The sequence below is a fragment of the Heliconius melpomene genome, chromosome 18, assembly GCF_056956725.1.
Source record: "Heliconius melpomene rosina isolate 202511_hmr_F chromosome 18, ASM5695672v1, whole genome shotgun sequence".
Lineage (NCBI taxonomy): Eukaryota > Metazoa > Arthropoda > Insecta > Lepidoptera > Nymphalidae > Heliconius > Heliconius melpomene.
In genome coordinates, this window is record NC_140406.1 from 10863205 (window position 1) to 10884104 (window position 20900).

Sequence of the window (20900 nt, forward strand, 5' to 3'; positions counted from 1 at the left end):
TGAGTGGTGTCAACTTCTTTCTTAACTGTTACTTTCTTTTCATTGGTGCTAAACGAATGTGACATCAGCATTGTCATTACTATCATCATTACTATCATGATAATTATCAATTGATTATTTTATCACCGGATTTAAAAAAAGTAAACTATTAAAAATTAAAAAGTAACACTATCAAACGCACACACAATCAACAAATTATAATAACATATTATATCTAATCACTTTATCAATATCATTGACATGTTCAGTCTTTGCAAGGATACGGTAGAAGGAACTGTATCTTAGAACAATGTTGGCAGTGTGATCGTACTTCAAGATGGAGGGGAAAAGGAGTTACGTGCCTTTATTACGACAGGTAATTTCTTTTTACCTCGGGTATAAGGGTACCTAGTATTAGCGTCCGTTCCCTACGGCTCAATTTTTCAAATTAGGTGTTCAGTGGCGTAACTCTACACCGCTCTTTATGTTCCATTTTGGGGAAATAAAAATATTTATATATTTAATATTTATAAATTTTAATACAGTCATTCCCACGAGTAGGAATTGGATGATGACGAGTAGAAATCCGAAAGCCACCTCCAAAAGTAGGTACTTATGGTTGATATAATATGAAATATTTCTTTATATTATATTTTTATTATAATACTGAAAGTGGTTTTTAACATTGTTTTGTGGAGAACGGAGTGTCTTAACATTTGGTTCTCGGCTGCTGTATGTCGGTGGCTATTTTAATATGTTATTATTAATTTCATGTTAAGTTATTTATTAATATTAATAGTGAAATATTAATTACTGCAGATATATTTTTTTATGTATGTATGTATATACAAAATTATAAGTATAATATTTAATATTATAGATAATAGGCAATTTATTCGCGGTTGTTAAAGGTTCGTCACTTAGGTGAATGTTTTTTGTTTTTTTTTTTGTCTCGTTGATGTTATATCGACACAAGATTATTAAATTTCTAAAAATACAGGTACATATGTAGGTACAAAATTACATTGTCCAAGCTCTAAAGTCTACATATGGTCATTGATTTAAATTTCTTACAAGAAATATATAAATATTTCTAACATTAGTGTTTCTCAACAAAACATAAATACAAACTAAGCATTATCTTTATTGAGTTCCTATGTGAATTATGAATCCTAAGTTTTATTGTTTAATTACAACGTTATATATATATATATATACAAAACAAAGAAACAAAGAAAATAAATGTCAATATGAGGTTTTTTTATGCAGCGTTAGTGATACGTAGTTATTTATAGAACATTTTTAACGTTTTTAAATACTTATAAGGTCATCTTGGCGTTATGGTACTGTGACTTATTATCAACACAATAGTTGTTGAATCTTCTCCACTCAACACGCAGTGCTTAAAAAATTCGGCGGAAATTGGGTAACAGAAGTGTCTTAATGGAGACAGAGTGTTTTAACACTAGGTTAAAAAAGGAATCCTTATAAGATCTTCTCTAAGAAGTTGACCTAGACATATGAAATTTGGCAGCTGGCATCCACGGGTTGTTGTTAAACCCTAAAAAACAATAGCCTTAAAAGGGGGGCAAAATTTGGTATTTATGCTTTGGTAATAAGGCTTGTTATGTATATTAGTTTTGAGCTATCCGCATTTGAGTCACCTACCCTAAGGTCGTTGTCATTAAGCAAATGTCATAGTCAAACATTAAAATGATCCTTTTATGGAAGTCGGTTAAAAAAATACAAGATATTGCCACTTATCTTACAGTATTATGATGCAGATTGTCCTAAGTATTATTCTATAATTCGACTACAGATATAGTGCTTAGTGGCAACAGTAGCATATTGATATCATACATTGCATTAGTAAATTATTGTTATCTGCTGTCAATTTCATAATAATATATATGTGTAATAAGTACACGTGTTACCCAAATTTACCTAACCGTATAGGTTTCAATCTAAGTCTAGGTATTCTAAATAAACAAAAAATGTAAATTCAAGAGATATTAAACTAGACTTTTTTTTGTGACGTCATTTTCTTCTTCATAACTCTGTAGTATGATCAATAACGTCTTTCTGCAATAATAATAGATTTTTTTTACTTAATTTAACTTATTGAAATTAGTTTTAAACAAATTTATTTTTTATTGCATAGTACGTAGGCATTATAATCTTATTTTCATTGTAATTCGCTATCGTATAAGCATGTTTTTTACATTTACTTCATAACCACCCAGCAACCGATAATAAGCTGTAAATATATCTATAGGTGTCTTAGATAGGTAAAATAAAATATAACCTGCCAATTCTTCTCCTTTTAACTTTTTTCCGTTAACTTTATGTTAATTCGACGATTCATAACGTGTTATTAACAGTCTGTTTGTGAGATAGCATTAAGTATATGATTATCTATAACTTTTTTCGTAAACGGTGACAGTGGGCCTAGACTTTTACCTCGTTATTCAAAGCGATTTCTCATTAAGCCAAAAAAGAGCATCTCGATAAGAATTAGTTTTCGATAATTTTTTAACAACCATACATTCGTAACCTACTTTTTTTTTAATTGTAGATAGGCAAGCATTCGTCCACTATCTCATCTGATGGTAAGTAACGATGCGAACGATGGTGGAGCATGCTTGCCTAGGTAGTGCCTATTCACTTGTTCTTTAAAGAGGGCCAGGTTATCCTTGTCGGAGAACAGTTCAGCAGGCAGAGAGTTCCACTCCTTAGCCGTTCGCATTAGGAAAGTGGAGGCGAAGCGCTGTGTACATATATCATGATACTCATATATTATCCAATTCCAACAATATTACATAAGTAGATATTTCCATATAGACCACACTGATAACCTCCTTTTTGAAATTAATTGAAAAGAAATATGTCTCATTTATTTTCCAGTTGCAACTAAACAGCTTTATATTATCAATTTAAATAACAATTAACAATTGGTAGGCAAGATTAGATATCTGTTGAACACGTCTCAAGATGTTATCTATACCTATGTGGATTTATAAAATAAATCGTAGCATATCAATCAAGATTGTCAATTTATTCTAAATTATTAAGTACGTATTCAATTGACACTTATGTATACTTTTTAAGTGTTATTTTTTGTTGGCAGTGGCAAATGCTTTTTTTTATGTTTACCCTGCTATGTAATGTCTGGATGTACCAGGGAAGGCAGAGGGAACCTGGGAAAATAGTGTTAAAACACTCATTTCACATTAGAACACTTCCGTTTCCCACTTTCCGCCGAATTCTGGAGAAGTTGAGTGGTGAGTGGCGAAACTAAAGGTTAAAATTAAGTATTTCATTTTTTGTAGTGTAAATCGAACCAACAGCCTGTAGCGTCACACGCTACGCCACGAATTAAAACGATCTAAGCTTAAAACATTTCTTTTTATAACATTTTTTGGACATACTTTTTATGTCTTCTTCCCAATTCAATAATAAAGAATCGAAAATAATAAATTACTTAACGAGCGCCCATCAAAGCTCGTTTTTCTTCAGGGGCGAGAGTAGCTTCCCGCCCGGTGACACTGTCAAGACCAGTCCAGGTTAACATCAATAAAGCCAAGTCGAAAAAAATACATAAATTTTTGACTAGACCAGAAAAAATCATCATATACGAGGGGCATTCAAAAAGTAAGTTTCGCTGGTCTGGCATTTTTAATGAGCACCATGTAGCGGGCTCACACTGAACATAGTTTCAGTTCTGGGTCTGCTGGTAAGATCGGCACCGATATTGATGACCAAAAATAATTTTTTTAGCAATCTATCCTTGACAACAATGGAGGTATCATTGGAAAACGTGTCCAATATTGAATTGCGTGCAGTTATTAGATTTTTTACTGCTAAAGGACTAAATGGAAACGATATTCACAGTAAATTAGTGCAAGTTTACGGTGACACTGCATGAATGTGCAAATGTGCGACGATGGCGTACGATGAACAGCGAGCAAGACGGCCAAAAACAGCCATTACGGACGAAGCTATCGATGCTGTTGAAAAAATCATTCAAGATGACAGACGACTGACTATTGATGATATTCTTGAATTGATTCCTTCTGATATTGAGATTTGCCGAACTTCAATCTTTACAATCTTGAGAGACAAACTGGGTTACCCCAAAGTGTGTGCAAAACAGGACACGTCGTTTTAAAGGAAGGTTTGCTTAAACTTCAACACAGACATAAAAAATGTATCCAAGTCGAAGGCGACTATGTAGAAAAATAGTTTATGTTTCAAATAATAAATAAATATGCATTTTTTAACCTAAAAATTGTTTTTAACATCATTTAAAAAATAGGGAAACTTACTTTTTGAATGCCCCTCGTAGATATGATGAAACAAAAAGTAACGTTCAGTTCCTCCAATCAACTTGTAATATCTGTAATTCAGAAGAAAATAGAGAAAAGTAAGGGTAAATGTTAAAAACATTTACATTTTCTTTTCTCCATTCTCCCTAAGTTCTTTTTACCTTATTCTATTTAAATGTCTACAATAATGGCGTTCGGTGCCACATGTTATGTCTACGTCACAAATTTACACGTTTTTAAATTGAATATTATTAAATGGTTATAATTGTGTAATTTATATTATTTATGATAACGTATCTTGAATATAATATTTGTAAATTACTTAATAATTGAAACTATCGCTTTACATTGAAGTAATGTCTGTTTGTACACGTGTTGGCAGTGGTGATGACACAGAGGCACAAGTTTGTGACTACAAACGCGACTGGTCGTGGGTTCAATCTCCAGTCGAGAAAAAAATATATGTATTTAATTTTATATTTTCATTTCTTCGCTCAAAGCTCACAGACATTGCATTCCTTATTAAGATAAGGAATGTTGTATCTTAACAATTCCCTATAAAGATACATTTCCTAATATAGTGTTAAACAACTACATTATCTATTAAGATAGAGAATCTAGTACTTAACACTTAACCGTTCCCCATTTTTCGGCAAATTCTTGAAACATTGCGTATTGAGTGGCGGAACTTAACGCCGCGCCTCAATGTCTTGACACCAGATCTAAGTACTCATAATAATTCGTTTCCTCGAATATGGATAGAACCCACAAGCGTTTACAGTCAGACAAATTTACTTTTGAATATTGACTTTAGTATAATTTTTATATACATATTTTCCAGTGTCTACTAACAGCAAGTGTGGCACTCAACATCACAGCGCATGGCTGCGTCATCGGGTTCTCAGCTGTACTGATACCAGCGTTGCGACGCCCTGAATCTCATATCCAAGTCACTACTAGCGAGGAATCATGGATTGGTGAGTTTATGTATTATTTGAAGTTTTATTAATTTCTAATTGGTAAAAATGTGGCTCTAATAAGAATAAAGAGGCTGTCGTGGCGCAGCGGCACAAGGGTGTGACTGTAACGCGCCGGTTGTGGGTTCAATCCCCACTCGAGGAAGTGAAATATTTATTTTTGTTTATATTTCCATTTCTTCGGTGTTGAGGCAAAGCGCGGCGTTGAGTTCTGCCACTCAACACGCCAAGCCTCTAGAATTCGGCAGAAAGTTGGGCCCGGAGTGTCTACACTAGGTTCCCTCTACCTACCCTGATATGTGCGGGATACAGCGTGAAGCTAATAATGAGAATAAATGGAGAACATCCATGCAATAAAGAAACTGTAATTATTTTTTATTGCATGGATGTTCTCCATTTTTTTCATAAAAAAGATAATAATAGATAATAATATATATTATATAATATTTAATTATATTTCATAAGATTTGCACTGAGACGTTGTCCCCTTTCTCCTCATTACAATTTTTCCGTAATGTTTCAAAGGTTGTCTGGTGGAGATTGCTTAAAGCAATAAGACCGCCTTTGCATACGTGTTTTTCTTTAAATTTTATTTGTGTTGTTCTTTCTATATATTTCTTTTATGTGTGCAATAAAGTATATTCTATTCTATTCTATTCTATCTTGTGGGCTGGGTAATTGAACTAAACAACATTCTATGGTATTTGGTAATGATAACTACAATATTTTATGTGAGAGCCTTTCAAATTATTATTGTTTTACTCAGATTATTACAAATTGGTGAATTATACAATGATGTGTCGTTATACAATCAAAACTAGATGTAAATCAAGCATATGTAAATTAAATAAGTATTTTAAATATAAATATATAAATAAATAATTTCAGCTTCCATCGTCGGATTCGCGCTGATCGTGGGGAACTTCATAATCACTCCCTTGATGGACACCATTGGCAGAAGGAAGTCACATTTGCTAACAATATTACCAATGTTCATAGGATGGTATATGCTCCTTCTCGTAAATACTGTTGGAGGACTGATTGCCGCTAGGTTTCTCCAAGGGATTTCCATGGGAATGCTTGGACCCTTAGGTTCAATTATTATAGGAGAAATGACAGATCCTAAAAATCGTGGTGCTTTTCTAACTAGTGTATCCCTATCTTTAACAATGGGAGTCATGACCACTCATGCCCTGGGCACCTACTTTAGCTGGCAACAAAATGGTCTAATATGTTCTTTTATTACGTTCACAAGTCTTGTACTTATAATATATTGTAACCCTGAGTCACCGTCGTGGTTAATTTCCAAAGGCAGGTATCAAGAAGGAGAAGAAATATTTTTATGGCTACGCGGTAAAGGCTCAGAGCAAGAAGCGGAATTAGAGGACATGATAGCAGCTCAGAAAATGCTAAGGAAGTCAAGTTTAACTGATCAAAAAATACCCCTAGGCGTGAAAATCAAACGATTTTTCAAGTATTTAAGCAGCACTAGAAAAAAGCCTGAGTTTTACAAACCGATTATCATAATGTTCTTATTGTACACGATGTTCCAGTTTGCAGGAATCAACGTTATAAGCTCATATGCGATGGATATTATTCACAAAGTAGTTGGACCTGACGCTAATGCTAAGTTTATGATGGTGATGCTGGATGTGGAGAGAGTTGTTTGTAACATTATCGCGGTATTCCTTATGAGATCATTAAAAAGACGGACGTTATTATTCAGCAGCGGAGCTGTTTGTGTCTTATCGTATATTGGTAAAAGCTTATACGTTTATGGTAGGCAAAATGATATGCTGCCTTTCGACCACCCGTTGATACCTATCGCGTTGATTTCCTTGTACATGGCGTCTTTGACAGTTGGAATATCGTCAATCCCATTTGCAATTTCAGGGGAAATTTTCCCATTGGAATACAGAGGGTTGGGTGGTGGATTGAGCATTTTGGCATTATCAATGAACTTTTTCATAGCAGTCAAATGTTTCCCCGTACTTACGACCGCTGTTGGTCTTCCTTTGACATATCTAATGTATGCTGGCGCTGTGGTGCTATGTTTATCTATATTATATTTCATGATGCCAGAAACAAAAGATAGGACCCTACAAGAAATTGAAGACAGTTTCCGCGGAATTTCATCCGCCGATCGAAAATTTACGGAACCTTTAAATGGTAATGTTAATGAAATGCGTAGATGTAGCTCACATATATTGTACTGATAAAAGTTTGTGATACAGGATATTAACGTATTGTGTGAAATAATTTATAATAGTTTTAATATATCTCAAGGTATTTATGTGATTTAAATAAAAACAATGTTTGTATTATTAGTTTTATTGAAGTTTACAATTCTTTCAACAAATCCTTTCAGAAATGTGTCGCAATAATATTTGCTTATATTAAACGTCATAAGATCTCCTAACTACGGGGCCAGCTCTATAAAGCTGGAAGGCGTTTCCTATGTGTTCATTCTGTACGATCATCCCTCCTCCACTTTCTGTAACTCCAACATTTTATCTTTTTCTGTATCTTTAGTTTGGTTTTGGTCATTCTTAACGCCTTTAAAATGGCATTCTATTTCGTACAATGTTTTGCCTTTAGTCTCTGGCAGAAGAAAGAATAAAAAGATCCCACAAATTGCTATACATAACCCATATACGCAAAAAGTTCCCTTCACACCAATTTGCCTAAACGAAGTTGGTGCAGTTTTTACAACAACGAAGAACATTATAGATAAAAACATTCCAGAAATTCCACTTCCCAAAGATCTATAGGCTAAGGGAAATACTTCACCAGCGATTGCCCAAGGTATAGGCAAAATGCCTAGCGTTTTACCAAAAATGTACAATAATGTTGGTATAACCGGAGTCCATTTATATTTATCGGGTATGTAACCGAAGTCTCGTAAATATAAAAGAAATGAAGTCAAGAATAGAGACACCACACTAATATATATGCCCAAAAATAGGACAGTTCGTCTCTTAAACTTATTCACTACATAACATGCTAATATTGCTGTCGCAAATCTCACAAAGTCTACCATTAACATGCTGGTGTAAGACTCAATACCTTTCCCCGTCACTTCCTCCATCATGGGCACTGTATATGAAGGAACGACCGTCATACCAGAAATTTGGAAGAGCACAAACATAAACATCATAATCACCGTTGGCTTATAGAATTCAGGTTTCATAATGATTTCAGTGAACATTTTAAGTTTGGATACTTTAGTAGTAACCATCTTTCGTTTTTGACTACTGAGAAGAATTTCCAATTCCCGTTCTGATTCTTCATTGTAGCCTCTTAACCAACGGAATGAGCTTCTACACTCATTAAATTTACCAATAGATGCAAGATACGGTGGGGTTTCGGGGGTTAGAGAAATCAAAATTAGGGATAGTACGTAGAAGCTCCCACAGGCTAAACCAGCTGGTCTCCAATATAGCAAAGTACCGAAGATATGTGCCACCAACATACCAGTTGCAAATGAAAATGCAATGGTCGCGAGAAAAGCTCCACGATATTTAGGAGCAGAGTATTCAGCTATCGAAACCGGTGCGCAGGCCGCTTGGATGCCCATGGCGAAGCCCTGAAATAAGAAATAAGTATCTATAAAATATTAAATATTTATTTTTTCCTTCACGTTGTTACCGCCCATAGCATGGTTCGCACGGGGAACCTGGGCACCTAAAATATGACACTCTGTTCCCATTAAGGCACTGCCGTTCACCACTTTCCGCCGAATTCTGGTGACTGGCGTGTTGAGTGGTGGAACGCAACACCGTGTTCCCAAAAATTACTGAGTAACCTTTGCTTACTCTGCTGTAAAACATATTAACATAAATCCAAAACTAAAGATTTTTGTATATAAATCTATCAATAGGGAATAATAATAACTATTATTATAATATAAGAACAGAATCAAACACAAGGCTGCTCGTATGTTACAGTCTGAGGTAGGTACCCAAAACCGCAATCCTAAGTACTGGCTAGGTATATTAATCTAAATGGTGGTAATATTATTTATTCAAGTGTCCTACTTTAAATACAATACTTTATATTTTATTGGTTTTAAATAGGTTTTATAAAGCATAATAATTTAAATTGGTTTGTAATTTAAAAATGACTTATACATATACCTAAGTCTTTCCATATTTCTTGTTTTACATTTATTTATAGCACCTGAACATTTACGTTTACGTAACAAAAAACCGGCTATAATAACCAAAAAGTTATAGCCTAAGTACTGTATAGGATTTGAATGTACAGCCAAAATAGTCAAAATAGTATGTGATATTTTCTAATCTCTAACTAAATAAATTTCTAATCTAATGAACTTGCTAATCTCAGTAACTACCTACTGGTTCGAATGGAAAATATATTTTTGAGTTTAATAGTCCATTTATCTAGACAGATTGTAATAGGCTATGTAAGACCACGTTAAAACGTTTCTTTGAAACCCAAATACAGCTGATATACAGCTCTTAGTTACTTTATCCATTTGACTACGGGTTCAAAGTCAGTAAGCACATATACACACCTGCAAAGATCTGCTAACAAGCAGAGTGATAGGATCCTTAGCAGCTACCAAGAGAGCCCACCCGCCCACTGCTGGAAGTGTGCTCAGTTGGTTAGTCATACGACGTCCCAGCTTTTGTAGACAGAATGGTGCTACCAGGATACCCGAGATTAGGGCCAGACCTAGGATTGATGCTGAAATAAAACAATATATATTTTAGAATAGAAAAAGTTGATTTAGATATACGTATATTAAGAACAAGCAACTTGTTAAGTTATTGTATAGCTTATGTGTTTTTCTCATGTGTAATTTTGTTTTATAATATTAGTATATCTCTAGTGTATGAAGTTTATTTAAAATATATTATAATTTATAATTTTAAACTGACGGAGTTTTCCTTGCTTTACATATTCCTTGTACGTACATCTATGTAATATTGCAGTTTATAATTTTCACTATGTTTTTCCTTTATATTATTGAATATTTATAAATGTTATTTGTACTTGTATTCTATATTATATATATCTATTTATGTATGTTTTATATTTCAGATTTCGCAATGGGTAGTATGCAATAATTAACGATAACAACAACAACAACAAATAACTTGTACTTATTTATTTACGTCATACATAAAAAAAAACTATTTTTTTAGGAGTAAAATGTTTGTTCCAAAGTGCCAATTTCATATAACCTTGTATTTTCTTCTTATAATTAGACATACGATAAATAAATATAATTTTTCTAGAAGTGAGCAAGAAGCGTTTAATATAGCATTTATAAGAACATAAAATTATAATTTATACTACATGTCGCGGGTCAATTATATATTATTACTCGAATTGACTCGACATAATGACACCGGAAAAATCTCATAGTTTTTTATGACAGTAATTTTACAATAATTTTTTACTTGAAATAAAAAATGTAAGGAGTAAAAAACTACTTATATAATATATTAGTCATCCCCTATAACTTCGCTAACGTGATCTATAAAATTATCAATAAGGACGAAGCATACAAGAAAGAAGATCGGGATTTACCTTTCGAAGGTCTTCTAAATTATTTCAGTCACGAGGCAATATATTAACATTAAAGATCAAAAACGGTAAGGACAAACTAACACCGCCACCACCGTTTTGCAGAAATTTCTAGAACTCCTTTAAAAAAATAGCGTTGTTTAAAATAGAAATAACATACCAAACCAAGATTCATGTTCCGCGGTCATACGCACGGCGGTGTCCGGCTGCCTTAACTGCTGGAGGAGAACTCCTGGATATGCGATGTTAGCTCCAGTGCCGATCATGTACATTACAATTCCACTGACTGCTAATAGCTGGACAATAAAGATGGATGAGTTAGTATAATCAAGTAATAATAAGGCCCTGAACCCGATTTTCGTGGATTCAATTCTCATTCACGGAAATAAATTATTTTCATCGGCACCTACTCTTGTAACGAGACACATTCGAAAATTCTGTTGGAAAAAGTTCCGATTTGTTGAAAACTGTGAGCTGAGTAAATGAACTGTTCCCTCTGCCTGCCCTGGTAAAACACAGTGATGCAGTAGGGCAGTGTCTGTTTATGTGATGGTCGTGGATTTTTCTCCTATTCTTTTTTTCCCAGCTCCGCAATGTCATGTCATAAACAACTCTTAGTTACTTGAATTTGCAAACGCTAGTGTATCTTTTTAAGGAAGAACTTACGAACCTGTCTCATGAACGGTGAAAACCGTTGTTTCTCATCGATATCCCCCATCGCAATTTCCAATTTTTTCTCCGCCATTCTACTATTTATGGTTTTCTGTGTTTTATTTAGACTTAATCAATACATGTTTTGTTTAAAATTTTCTCTGAAAAGAAAATATTTTTATAATTATTAAGATTTTTCGCAAACGATTATTACACAAACATAATACCAACAATAATTTTATTTTCATCTTCATGCTTTATCAGGGCGGCCACGATTTGAACATTTTTAGCTTCACGCTGTATCAAGTACCTAGTGATAACACATTTCTCTCCCCACTCTCCGTCCAATTTTCATGAGACATTGAGTGGCGGATTTCAATGCCGCGCTTTGTCTTGTCACAAAAGCGATGAAATAATAATGAATTCCTAAGAGTGGGAATCGATCTTATAACCGTCAGGTTTACAATCAATCGGCCTCATAATTGTACAAAGTTCTAATTTTTATTATAAAAACTTGTTTTGCAACCCAAAATAGCAATACAATAGAATTAATTTGTAAAAAACAAGTTAATTTTTGAGGTCGCTTTTTTAATTTATCGCCAGTGTTTGAATTATTCATAAAATTAACGTAATGCACCTATTTAAATGTAAAATATTTACTAGTTCAATAATGTTGCAGTGAACTCAAGTTCATTTTTTAGTAAGGTAGATAACCTAACCAACCTAAATAGTGTCTAAACATTCCGTTTCCTCGTTCCCGCCGCGTTTATAGCGGCGAGTTGGTTAAAGATATAAGTAAATTAGATAAAACCCTAGTAACCCTAGAACCCTAGTTTGTACCATCTCCAAAGAACAATATACCAACCATTTAAACTATAAATTGTCGTTTATAATTGCTGTCATCAGTTAGTCATAAATCATAGTGATGTTATAGGCAGATCAAATATCACGTTCCGATTGCATTCACTATTTAAATATACATTATGGTATGGTAGTGGTACAGTAGTGAGGTATCTTAATTTATGGGAACGTAATGGGTTCAAATTCTCATTATTAATATGACATAGTGACAGTGTTTTATTTAATGTAGCAAAAAAATAGAATTTTGTCAGCGTTGTGGGTTCAATTCATACTTAGGGGATTGAATTATTTTCATTCGCTCTGCTAGCATGGTCAAGTGTGGCCTTAAGTTTCACTCGAAAAGTGGAGAACGGAGTTAAGAGTAAAGATAAAAAAGATATAGATAGACCTATGCTAAAAGTCTAAAATCCAGTCCCTGTATATAACTATCTGGCTGTTTATTGCTGTATATTTGCAAGTTAATACAATAGCTACTCTATTTATTTATGTACGTTAATGCAAGCTTGACCCAAATAAACATTGAATCCACGACCTCAGAGTTATAGGGCATATAGTTCACACACACGCTGTATCCCGCATGAGCAGGGTAGGCAGAGGAATGAAAACATTAAATGATTAATTTCCCCCAGTGGGAATCAAACACACAACCGTCGTTAACAGATACACGCTTGGGCCACTGTGCCACAACGGCCACGGCCAAGGGCATAATTTTTATTTCTTTGTATATTATTTACACACTTAATTATTATTACAAGGACACGTACGTCAAGACAGAGTCACGAGACGAACGCACCTTTCTTTATTCAGTAGCTCGTTTAAAGATGTTAAACAATTGTACAATTGTTTGTGCATATTTACGCAATACTGTATAGGTACAGTATACACTGCAGGCAGTGGAGGTTTCTAAAATATCCTTTCACTTTGCCATTTTAAAATATCATGGCATAGTGTAGTGATGTTATAAACCAAAAGATGTGACTAAATTACTCAGCCGTCGTGTCATGGCGCAGCGGCTCATGTGACTGAAAGTGTCAACGCAGCGGTTAAATCCCACTCGGGAATACCGGGATACGAGGGTTGATGTTGAATTCTTGGGCTTTTGTACTATGCAATTAAACTGGATTGAAAATGTATATAGTGGAAAGTAGACCCTACACCACTTTGACTATTGTTAAGTAACAATTACTAAATTTGACCCAAACAAATAAACAAACGGGGTGAGCTAAATAAAACCGTTTAAAAAAGGTTAAAAGTGTTATTTATTTTAATTCGCAGTAAGACATTTTTTTAGACCTTCGTTGCGCAGAAACAAGGGTGCTTTTGTAAACGCGACTTATACACGAGAATGAAATATTTATGAAGAGCCTCAAGAACTGCCGGTGAAGATGCCTGCCGGATGAAGAATTCGGCGGAAAGTGCATGACAGTCTCTTAATGGAGAACGGAGTGCCTTAACACTAGGTTTCCAGGTTCCCTTTGCCTACACTAATTGTATGTTACACTGTTAGATACACACTAACTTTTCCTCGCAGCTCCGTCCGCGTGGTCAAATGGAAATAATTAAGTTGTGTTACACACATATTATGACACATCCTATGCACAGGAGGTAGCTTCGAGAGTTACAGACATTCTCGAAAAATAGACTAACAAACACAAAAATTACGTTTCCATTTAAACCATTTCTGAGATAGACTAAATGCATTGTGGTTGGTATCTATGTGTCCCAGTTCGTTAAATATTAGGAAGCTTACAGAGCTTGCAGAAACTTGTCTAACCCGTTCTTTAAGGATCAGTCGTTGAACTTATATTGTATTGAAATTAACACAATTCTAGGTCCTTCTGCATGTATGCATGCATACTATATTTTAAAACTAGCTACATAACTAGTTTTAAAATATAGTATGATCATTTAAATCACTTTATATATAGTTATGTCAATGTTAATAAAAGAGCTCAGTAGTTTTTGCATTATAATGTAATATCTTTACTGTCAAAACAGGATCTACTTTTTTTCTCGATATCTCTCTCTCTGTCTCTCGATATCTACTAGTAAAAATAATTTTCAGTCTGTGTGTCCATCTGTAGCAGTCGTGTTCCGTCCAGTTGTTTTTACTTGATGGATTGCAAAGCAGGACTACATCTGCCTCGATCGGGACAATTAGTTTTAAACTTAAAATTGGGGTAAATTTGGTACTACTGGTATCGCTACATATGTCATACAAAAGTCTAAGGCCCGTATTTAAATGACTCTCAGTACTGAGATCGATCTTGGGATGACGTTTTCATTCTTAGATATGTCATTCATGAAGGACCACGGGGACGAAGGACATTCCGTTCCTATTAAGACACTCATTCCTCAGATTCCAAATTTAAGTTTTTTTTTTGCATTCTCTCCGCCAAATTAAGTGAACGGCGAAGTGTCTTAACACTGAATTTTCTTTCTACCACAGGCTATAGCTAAAGGATATTACTACATCGGACTCATATACGTATATATGCAATTATATACTATTGACAAACCTTGCATCAGAATATTGCACAATAACTTTTAATAAATATATCTTGTTCTATAGACCGTATAATTAAATGTCACAAATTGTTTATAATGAAGTCTAATTAAAGTGTATAGCGTAATGTTTGATGGCGTGTTAATTAGTTGTAGGTTCGATTTTTTTTGTTAGGTATCTTGTATAGGAAATGATTAAACCTCGTTGTGCCTGTTGACTTTCCTGTTACTTTTAACTCGACGACGTCTGTGTGTTTGTCTGTTTATTTGTGGCATTGTAGCTCGAAAACGGATGGACCGATTTCGATGTGGTTTTTTTAGGAAGCCCGTCCTTTGGAACGTTCTTAGCTGTGTTTGGTAAAAATTGGACTACCTGCATGAAGAATATAATATCTTTTCCAAAATAACAAAAGGCTTTTTAAACGGTTTTATTTAGCTCACCCCGTTTGTTTGTTTGTTTGGGTCAAATTTAGTAATTGAAATTTAACCCTCTTCCCGTTAACCGATTGATCTGAAATTTGGTATACGCCTTTGATTCTGGTGACAATACAATTATCCATATTCAATATTATTGTGAATCCAAGATGGCCGCCGCTACAAGATGGCGGACAACTTAGTTTTTTTCAATTCCATCAATATGGATATCAAATGAAAGGGCTTGTCAAGTAGAATTCAGTGGACTATACAAAATCAAAATCCAAGATGGCCGCCACTATAAGATGGCGGACAAGTTAGTTTTTTTCAATCCTATCAATACGGGTATCAAATGAAAGGGCTTGTCAAGCAGAATTCAGTGGACTATACAAAATCAAAATCCAAGATGGCCGCCGCTACAAGATGGCGGACAAGTTAGTTTTTTCGATCCCATCAATATGGGTATCAAATGAAAGGGCTTGTCAAGTAGAATTCAGTGCACTATACAAAATCAAAATCAAAGATGGCCACTGCTACAAAATGGCGGATAATGTAGTTTTCAATCCCATCAATATGGGTATCAAAATAAAGGGCTTGGTAAGTATAATACAGTATACTATACACAATTACAATATGAATCTCCCACCTAAGTCAAGATCTGGTATCCTGTCGAGGACTGTGTGGCTATAGGGTGCCTAAAAATGATACGTCGCTAGGGGTACCACCCAAGGTAAAAGGTAAAAGCGCGCCGAGAACTGTATGGCACTAGGTGGATAAAAATGATATGTCGTTAGCGTTTTCCCCTCAAGATTCAGGCACATCTTGTTGTACATAGCCTTGTCCCTCTATTGGACCTCTGGGGGGGTCGTTCGTAACATTCTCCATTAACCTTGCAATAATGAGACATCGAGCCTCATTTCAACGAATTGAATAGCATGAGAAATAAAAACTAAAAACTTAAAAATAAAAAAGTATAAAAAATTTTTTAAGTTAAACGGTTTTATATTGCAGATAAATGTACTAAAAGCTAAAAAATAATTTCATAGAAATTATGATTACTAAAATAAAATCGTGGGGACACTTGCTACTTACCACTAGGTGGGTGAAGTCTCACGCTATGTCTTTCAATTGTAGATATTGGACGTGCCCCACGATTAAATTTTAGTAATCATAATTTCTATGAAATTATTTTTTAGCTTTTAGTACATTTATCTGCAATATAAAACCGTTTAACTTAAAATTTTTTTTATACTTTTTTATTTGACATAAAATTTAGTTATTTTTTGCTTCAGGGTTTTTTTAATTTCGTGTTATTTGCGATGTAATACTTATACAGGGCAAGTACTGGAAGCGTTAGCGCTTCTTTTACGGGAACAGCATATAGGGCTAAATATTTCAAACCCATACTTAAAGAAAGTAATCAAGATACCTCAACAGTTTTAGTATTTAATTATTAAATTCTTATAGTAATGGAAGCCGGAGGTCGACAATTAGTAATATGTATAAATAAAACAATCGAGATATAAAAACTGAAGGCCATACATAAAAATGTTTAAACTAAACTGTCCACTCATGTCTCGTGACATTTGACTTTTTAATATCCATATCGTAATTACGTGATAAGCGTATAAATCTATACAGCCCATGTCTAATTTAAACGTCTTATTTATAGATTTTAAAGAGTTTTTTTGCTTTAAACACCTAAATGTCTTAATTAAGATAATATTATTAATTGCTGATGCACTACTGCAACGGTAAATTTTGACCATGAAGTCAAAATAAAAAAGGATTAACTCCAAACATAAAATTGCGCCAAAAATAATGACATTAGAGCCTTTTAAGGTGTATCTGTCCTTGTCATTCTAAGTATGTCTTATTCATTTTAAATTTTATATAACAAAAAATATAATATATTTGTTACATAGAATTTTATAATATTTAAATATAATAACCTTGAAATCTTTATTAAATGATATTGACAGAGTAACGTAGATAGTAATAACAATAATAGATCATAGAAATATGTATAATTTTTATAATTACATACATACATAGACTGACAAACATTTATATGCTGCCCCACAACCTCTCTATCTTTCAGTGAAAATCCCACAAAAATCGGTTGAGCTGTTCCGGAGATTAGCCCGGACTAACAGAAAGACAGAGACAGATAAAATTTTAAAATTGTTTGTTTTTTTTAGTATCGCGTAAATAACTCCGTGCACTCGAAAAAAACACGGTTATTTTAAAATCACAGACAGACACTTCCAATTTTATTTATATGTGACTGTGTCTAGAACTAGATGTATTAAAACAAGGTACATTATTAAAGTAATGTCTTTAAGCGTCATTAAAATATTTTTGGAATTAGCATCTGTTATACGAGTATTAACCAATTGTCTTTAATCGTTAGCATAATATAATAGATAATTACTGCATAAATTTCTATTTAAAAGATGCACCATCATTTACGGTAGGTACCTACAATGTATAATCAATAAATAGGATCATAGGTTCCGATCGAGGGAATATTTATTATAACCGAAAAAACAACCAGTAGAAATTTTCTATTCGACGCGTAGGTATATAGTTTATTTTTGATGTATTTTTTTTCGTTTTTTATCAGCTACAGTTTAGCCTAGAATCTAGGCCCTAGATTATATCAATACTGATAGTCATTTTTAAAAACAGCTTCACGCTTTTTCTGTAAAGAACTCTTAGTTTTAACTTTGAGAATTTCTCTGTCTCTCAGTTTTCGAGATACTAAACGTTTTATTCACGCTACTTTATTATATCTCTGACAATCAGTGCTCTAAGTTCTAGATTTATTAAGTTAAAACTAAAATAGGAAAGACAAGACTACTTCCTGTCACCTAAACAAAAACAATACAATAACCAGTATCAAACAAGGTTTTTACAGTTGATAAGTGTCGGCGGAGAATGGCAGAATTCCGCTTCCTTTTAACTATAACACTGAAGGTATAAAGTAATCTAAGTAATCTAAGCTATACTAATATTATAATACTAAAAAGTTGGTTTTTGTTAGTTTGGTGGTTTGGTTAGTTTTGATGTTACTCTTTGTAGTTTCGATATTGTCATACAAAGTTTTTAGTTCTTTCTATTTGACCAGGCATGGCTACAAGTAAGAATGAATTGGAGCACCCGGTATAGGAAAGTACCTATATATATTTTTTTAATATTACGTGTACTCTTTATATTTTTTACTTTGAGGTTTATTTGGTACTTACAGTATTCCCCGCATAGTAAAGAGTGTCTTAACACTAGGTGCCTACACCACTATATCCGGATTTGAATATACAATGATTAGAAGCAATAAACATGACAACTCATACTTAAGCTTAAGTAACACTTATGAAAACATTCCATAAAAGTTCTAGGTATTCTAATAAGTAGATATGATTCGAGAAGAGGAAAACATATAATATTACAATTATTTTATAGATCGGGAATATTATTTGAATGACATACTTTATAGTATAAAAGAAATAGGTTCCTCACTTTCCGCCGAATGTCGAGTGGCGGAACTCAACGCCGCGCTTTTATCTCGACAACAGAACGATTAAATGGAAATATAAATTTAAGTAAATATTTCGTTTCCTCGAGTGGGGATCGAACCCACAACCAGTCGCTTTTAAAGTCACACTTTGTGCCCCTGCGCCATGACTGGCCTTAGATTATAATTGTATTTAAATTCTCATACATATATTATTCTTATGTATTAATTTTCATTATACGTATTTACAATATAATAAATCAGTAGAAAAAATTGTCTCTTCATTATGTATATTTAAGAATAATAAAACACGGATCTACGATTTTTTTATTTTTTTTTCAATCTTTTTGTCTTCGAACCTAATGTAAGGACACTTGATGAAGGTTCATAGTAAGACTTTAAGAAATAATGAAACTCCGTCTAAACAAAAGATCCGTCTTTTCAATGATTGTCCGATATCCGATGTCCTGAATTTAGATAGAATGTGGAGGAGTGTTCTGACACTTGGTTCTTTTGGTCTACTTACTGTAAGTTTTAATAACAACTAGTGGTAAATGATAAAGGTCATAGGATTCATAACAATAAATAAAGTTGCGGAGAGCCGACTTTTTTTATGGAAGAAGACAAGCCAACTCCTAACACTGAATTATAACACAAAATATTGTTTTCCAAGTTTTAACAATTATTTTTTATATTGTTAGTGTGTATATTATGAAAAAATTAATTCGTTTTTTCTTCCAATGACCATGTGAATAATGGATATCCATCCACTGGTATTTTAGCCAAAGTTTACATTGTTTTGTATAATAATTAGTACGTAGGAATATTTTTGTGATAAACTTTAATTATTGAACCCATAACCATCGCGTTTACGGTCAGTCAGAGCCTGCCCCACTGCGCCACGACTGCCTTGTTATTTTTTTATTGAGTTTTTAGCTTCCCATTCTATTTCGTATATAGCAGGGTAGGCATAGGGAACGGGGAACCTAGTGTAAAGACATTGGTTCCCAAAACACTTCCGTCCCCCACTTTCCCCTAAATTCTTGCGGCATTATGTGTTCAGTGGCGGTATACTTATTATATTATATTAATATAAAATTAAATTAATACTATCAATCGACAAATATTTCCGCACATAATACCCGTTATCATTGCACATTGCTACGAATTAACATCCACGTTTCTTTTTTTTTGCAAAAAATTCTGATTAAATATAGCGTCTGCATAATAACTTAAAAAAAAAACAAACAATAAATTAAAGATAAAATATAACTTACAGATTATTTGCAACCAGTATGTTAATTTAATAATAATTAATAACACTTAACGTATGGTAACACTAAGTTATTTATAAAATATAAGTTTTGTATTCGCGTCCCATGCGGTCGGCCATCGACGACACACTGGCACTGTAGCGGACGCGCTTGTGTGCGTTGGTTATAGCAAAAAACGGTGAAGCGTTTTATGTTATCGATTTGGTGTGTTCCGTAGCGCGTTGAATATGTAGTCAAAATTAGGGTAGGCAGAGGGAAACTAGTGTTAAGGCATTCCGTTCTCCATTTTCCAACAAATTTTAGAGGCTTTGCATGTTGAGTGGTGAAACTCAATATCGCGCTTTGCCTTGTTACTAGAGTGAAGAAATGAAACTATGAATAAATAATAATTCATTTCTCCGAGTGGGATTAGAACCCACAATTGTCGCGTTTACAGTTACAAGTTTGCGCTACGACGGTTTCATCGACCTTAAATAGCATTTACCTTAATAATACATAATAAAATGAACTTTATAAATAATTATTATTCTGCTCTGTTTATAATTTAATTAGAATTAGCATTAAAACTTTAATTGACTGATTTTCCTTATTTAATAATAATTTAAATATTAATTTAATAACCAGAAATTTTACATATTATCAAATAATAATAAAAATATCTTCGATCAAAATACTTAAATGGTCCATCATAGCTTAACTCTAAATGGTTTAATAATATGTGAACCCTAATTTTGTACCATATTATTATTAAAACGGAATCACAAGACCGCCTTTCAATGAAGACTATAAGTGTACTGCGTTTATTTGAAATCATTGATATTTGACCACATTCTATTCATAATAA

The 20900-nt window shown here is 33.5% G+C and overlaps 2 protein-coding genes across 2 annotated transcripts; one reads left to right on the forward strand and one right to left on the reverse strand.

The window, feature by feature from the left end:
- Positions 1 to 202: 202 nt before the first annotated feature.
- Positions 203 to 7602, forward strand: LOC146529560 (facilitated trehalose transporter Tret1-like). Its single transcript, XM_085202035.1, has 3 exons — positions 203 to 355; positions 5146 to 5281; positions 6170 to 7602. The coding sequence occupies exons 1-3, from the start codon at positions 317 to 319 to the stop codon at positions 7495 to 7497; spliced, it is 1503 nt and encodes a 500-aa protein (XP_085058161.1). The 5' UTR covers positions 203 to 316; the 3' UTR covers positions 7498 to 7602.
- On the reverse strand, positions 7597 to 20197 carry LOC146529561 (facilitated trehalose transporter Tret1-like). The gene is made up of 5 exons (XM_085202036.1): positions 20060 to 20197; positions 11508 to 11649; positions 10998 to 11133; positions 9819 to 9991; positions 7597 to 8867 (listed from the first exon to the last, which is right to left on the reverse strand). Exons 2-5 carry the CDS (start codon positions 11580 to 11582, stop codon positions 7758 to 7760), a joined length of 1494 nt encoding a protein of 497 aa, XP_085058162.1. The 5' UTR covers positions 11583 to 11649; positions 20060 to 20197; the 3' UTR covers positions 7597 to 7757.
- Positions 20198 to 20900: the final 703 nt, after the last annotated feature.

Coding starts and splice junctions, on each gene's coding strand:
- LOC146529561 (XM_085202036.1), bottom strand. CDS start 11,582: ATGGCGGAGAAAAAATTGGAAATTGCGATGGGGGATATCGATGAGAAA. Junction 9,992..10,997: donor GGAACATGAATCTTGGTTTG/GTATGTTATTTC, acceptor GTTTTATTTCAG/CATCAATCCTAGGTCTGGCC. Junction 8,868..9,818: donor TTGTTAGCAGATCTTTGCAG/GTGTGTATATGT, acceptor TTCTTATTTCAG/GGCTTCGCCATGGGCATCCA.
- LOC146529560 (XM_085202035.1), top strand. CDS start 317: ATGGAGGGGAAAAGGAGTTACGTGCCTTTATTACGACAG. Junction 356..5,145: donor ACGTGCCTTTATTACGACAG/GTAATTTCTTTT, acceptor CATATTTTCCAG/TGTCTACTAACAGCAAGTGT. Junction 5,282..6,169: donor TAGCGAGGAATCATGGATTG/GTGAGTTTATGT, acceptor AAATAATTTCAG/CTTCCATCGTCGGATTCGCG.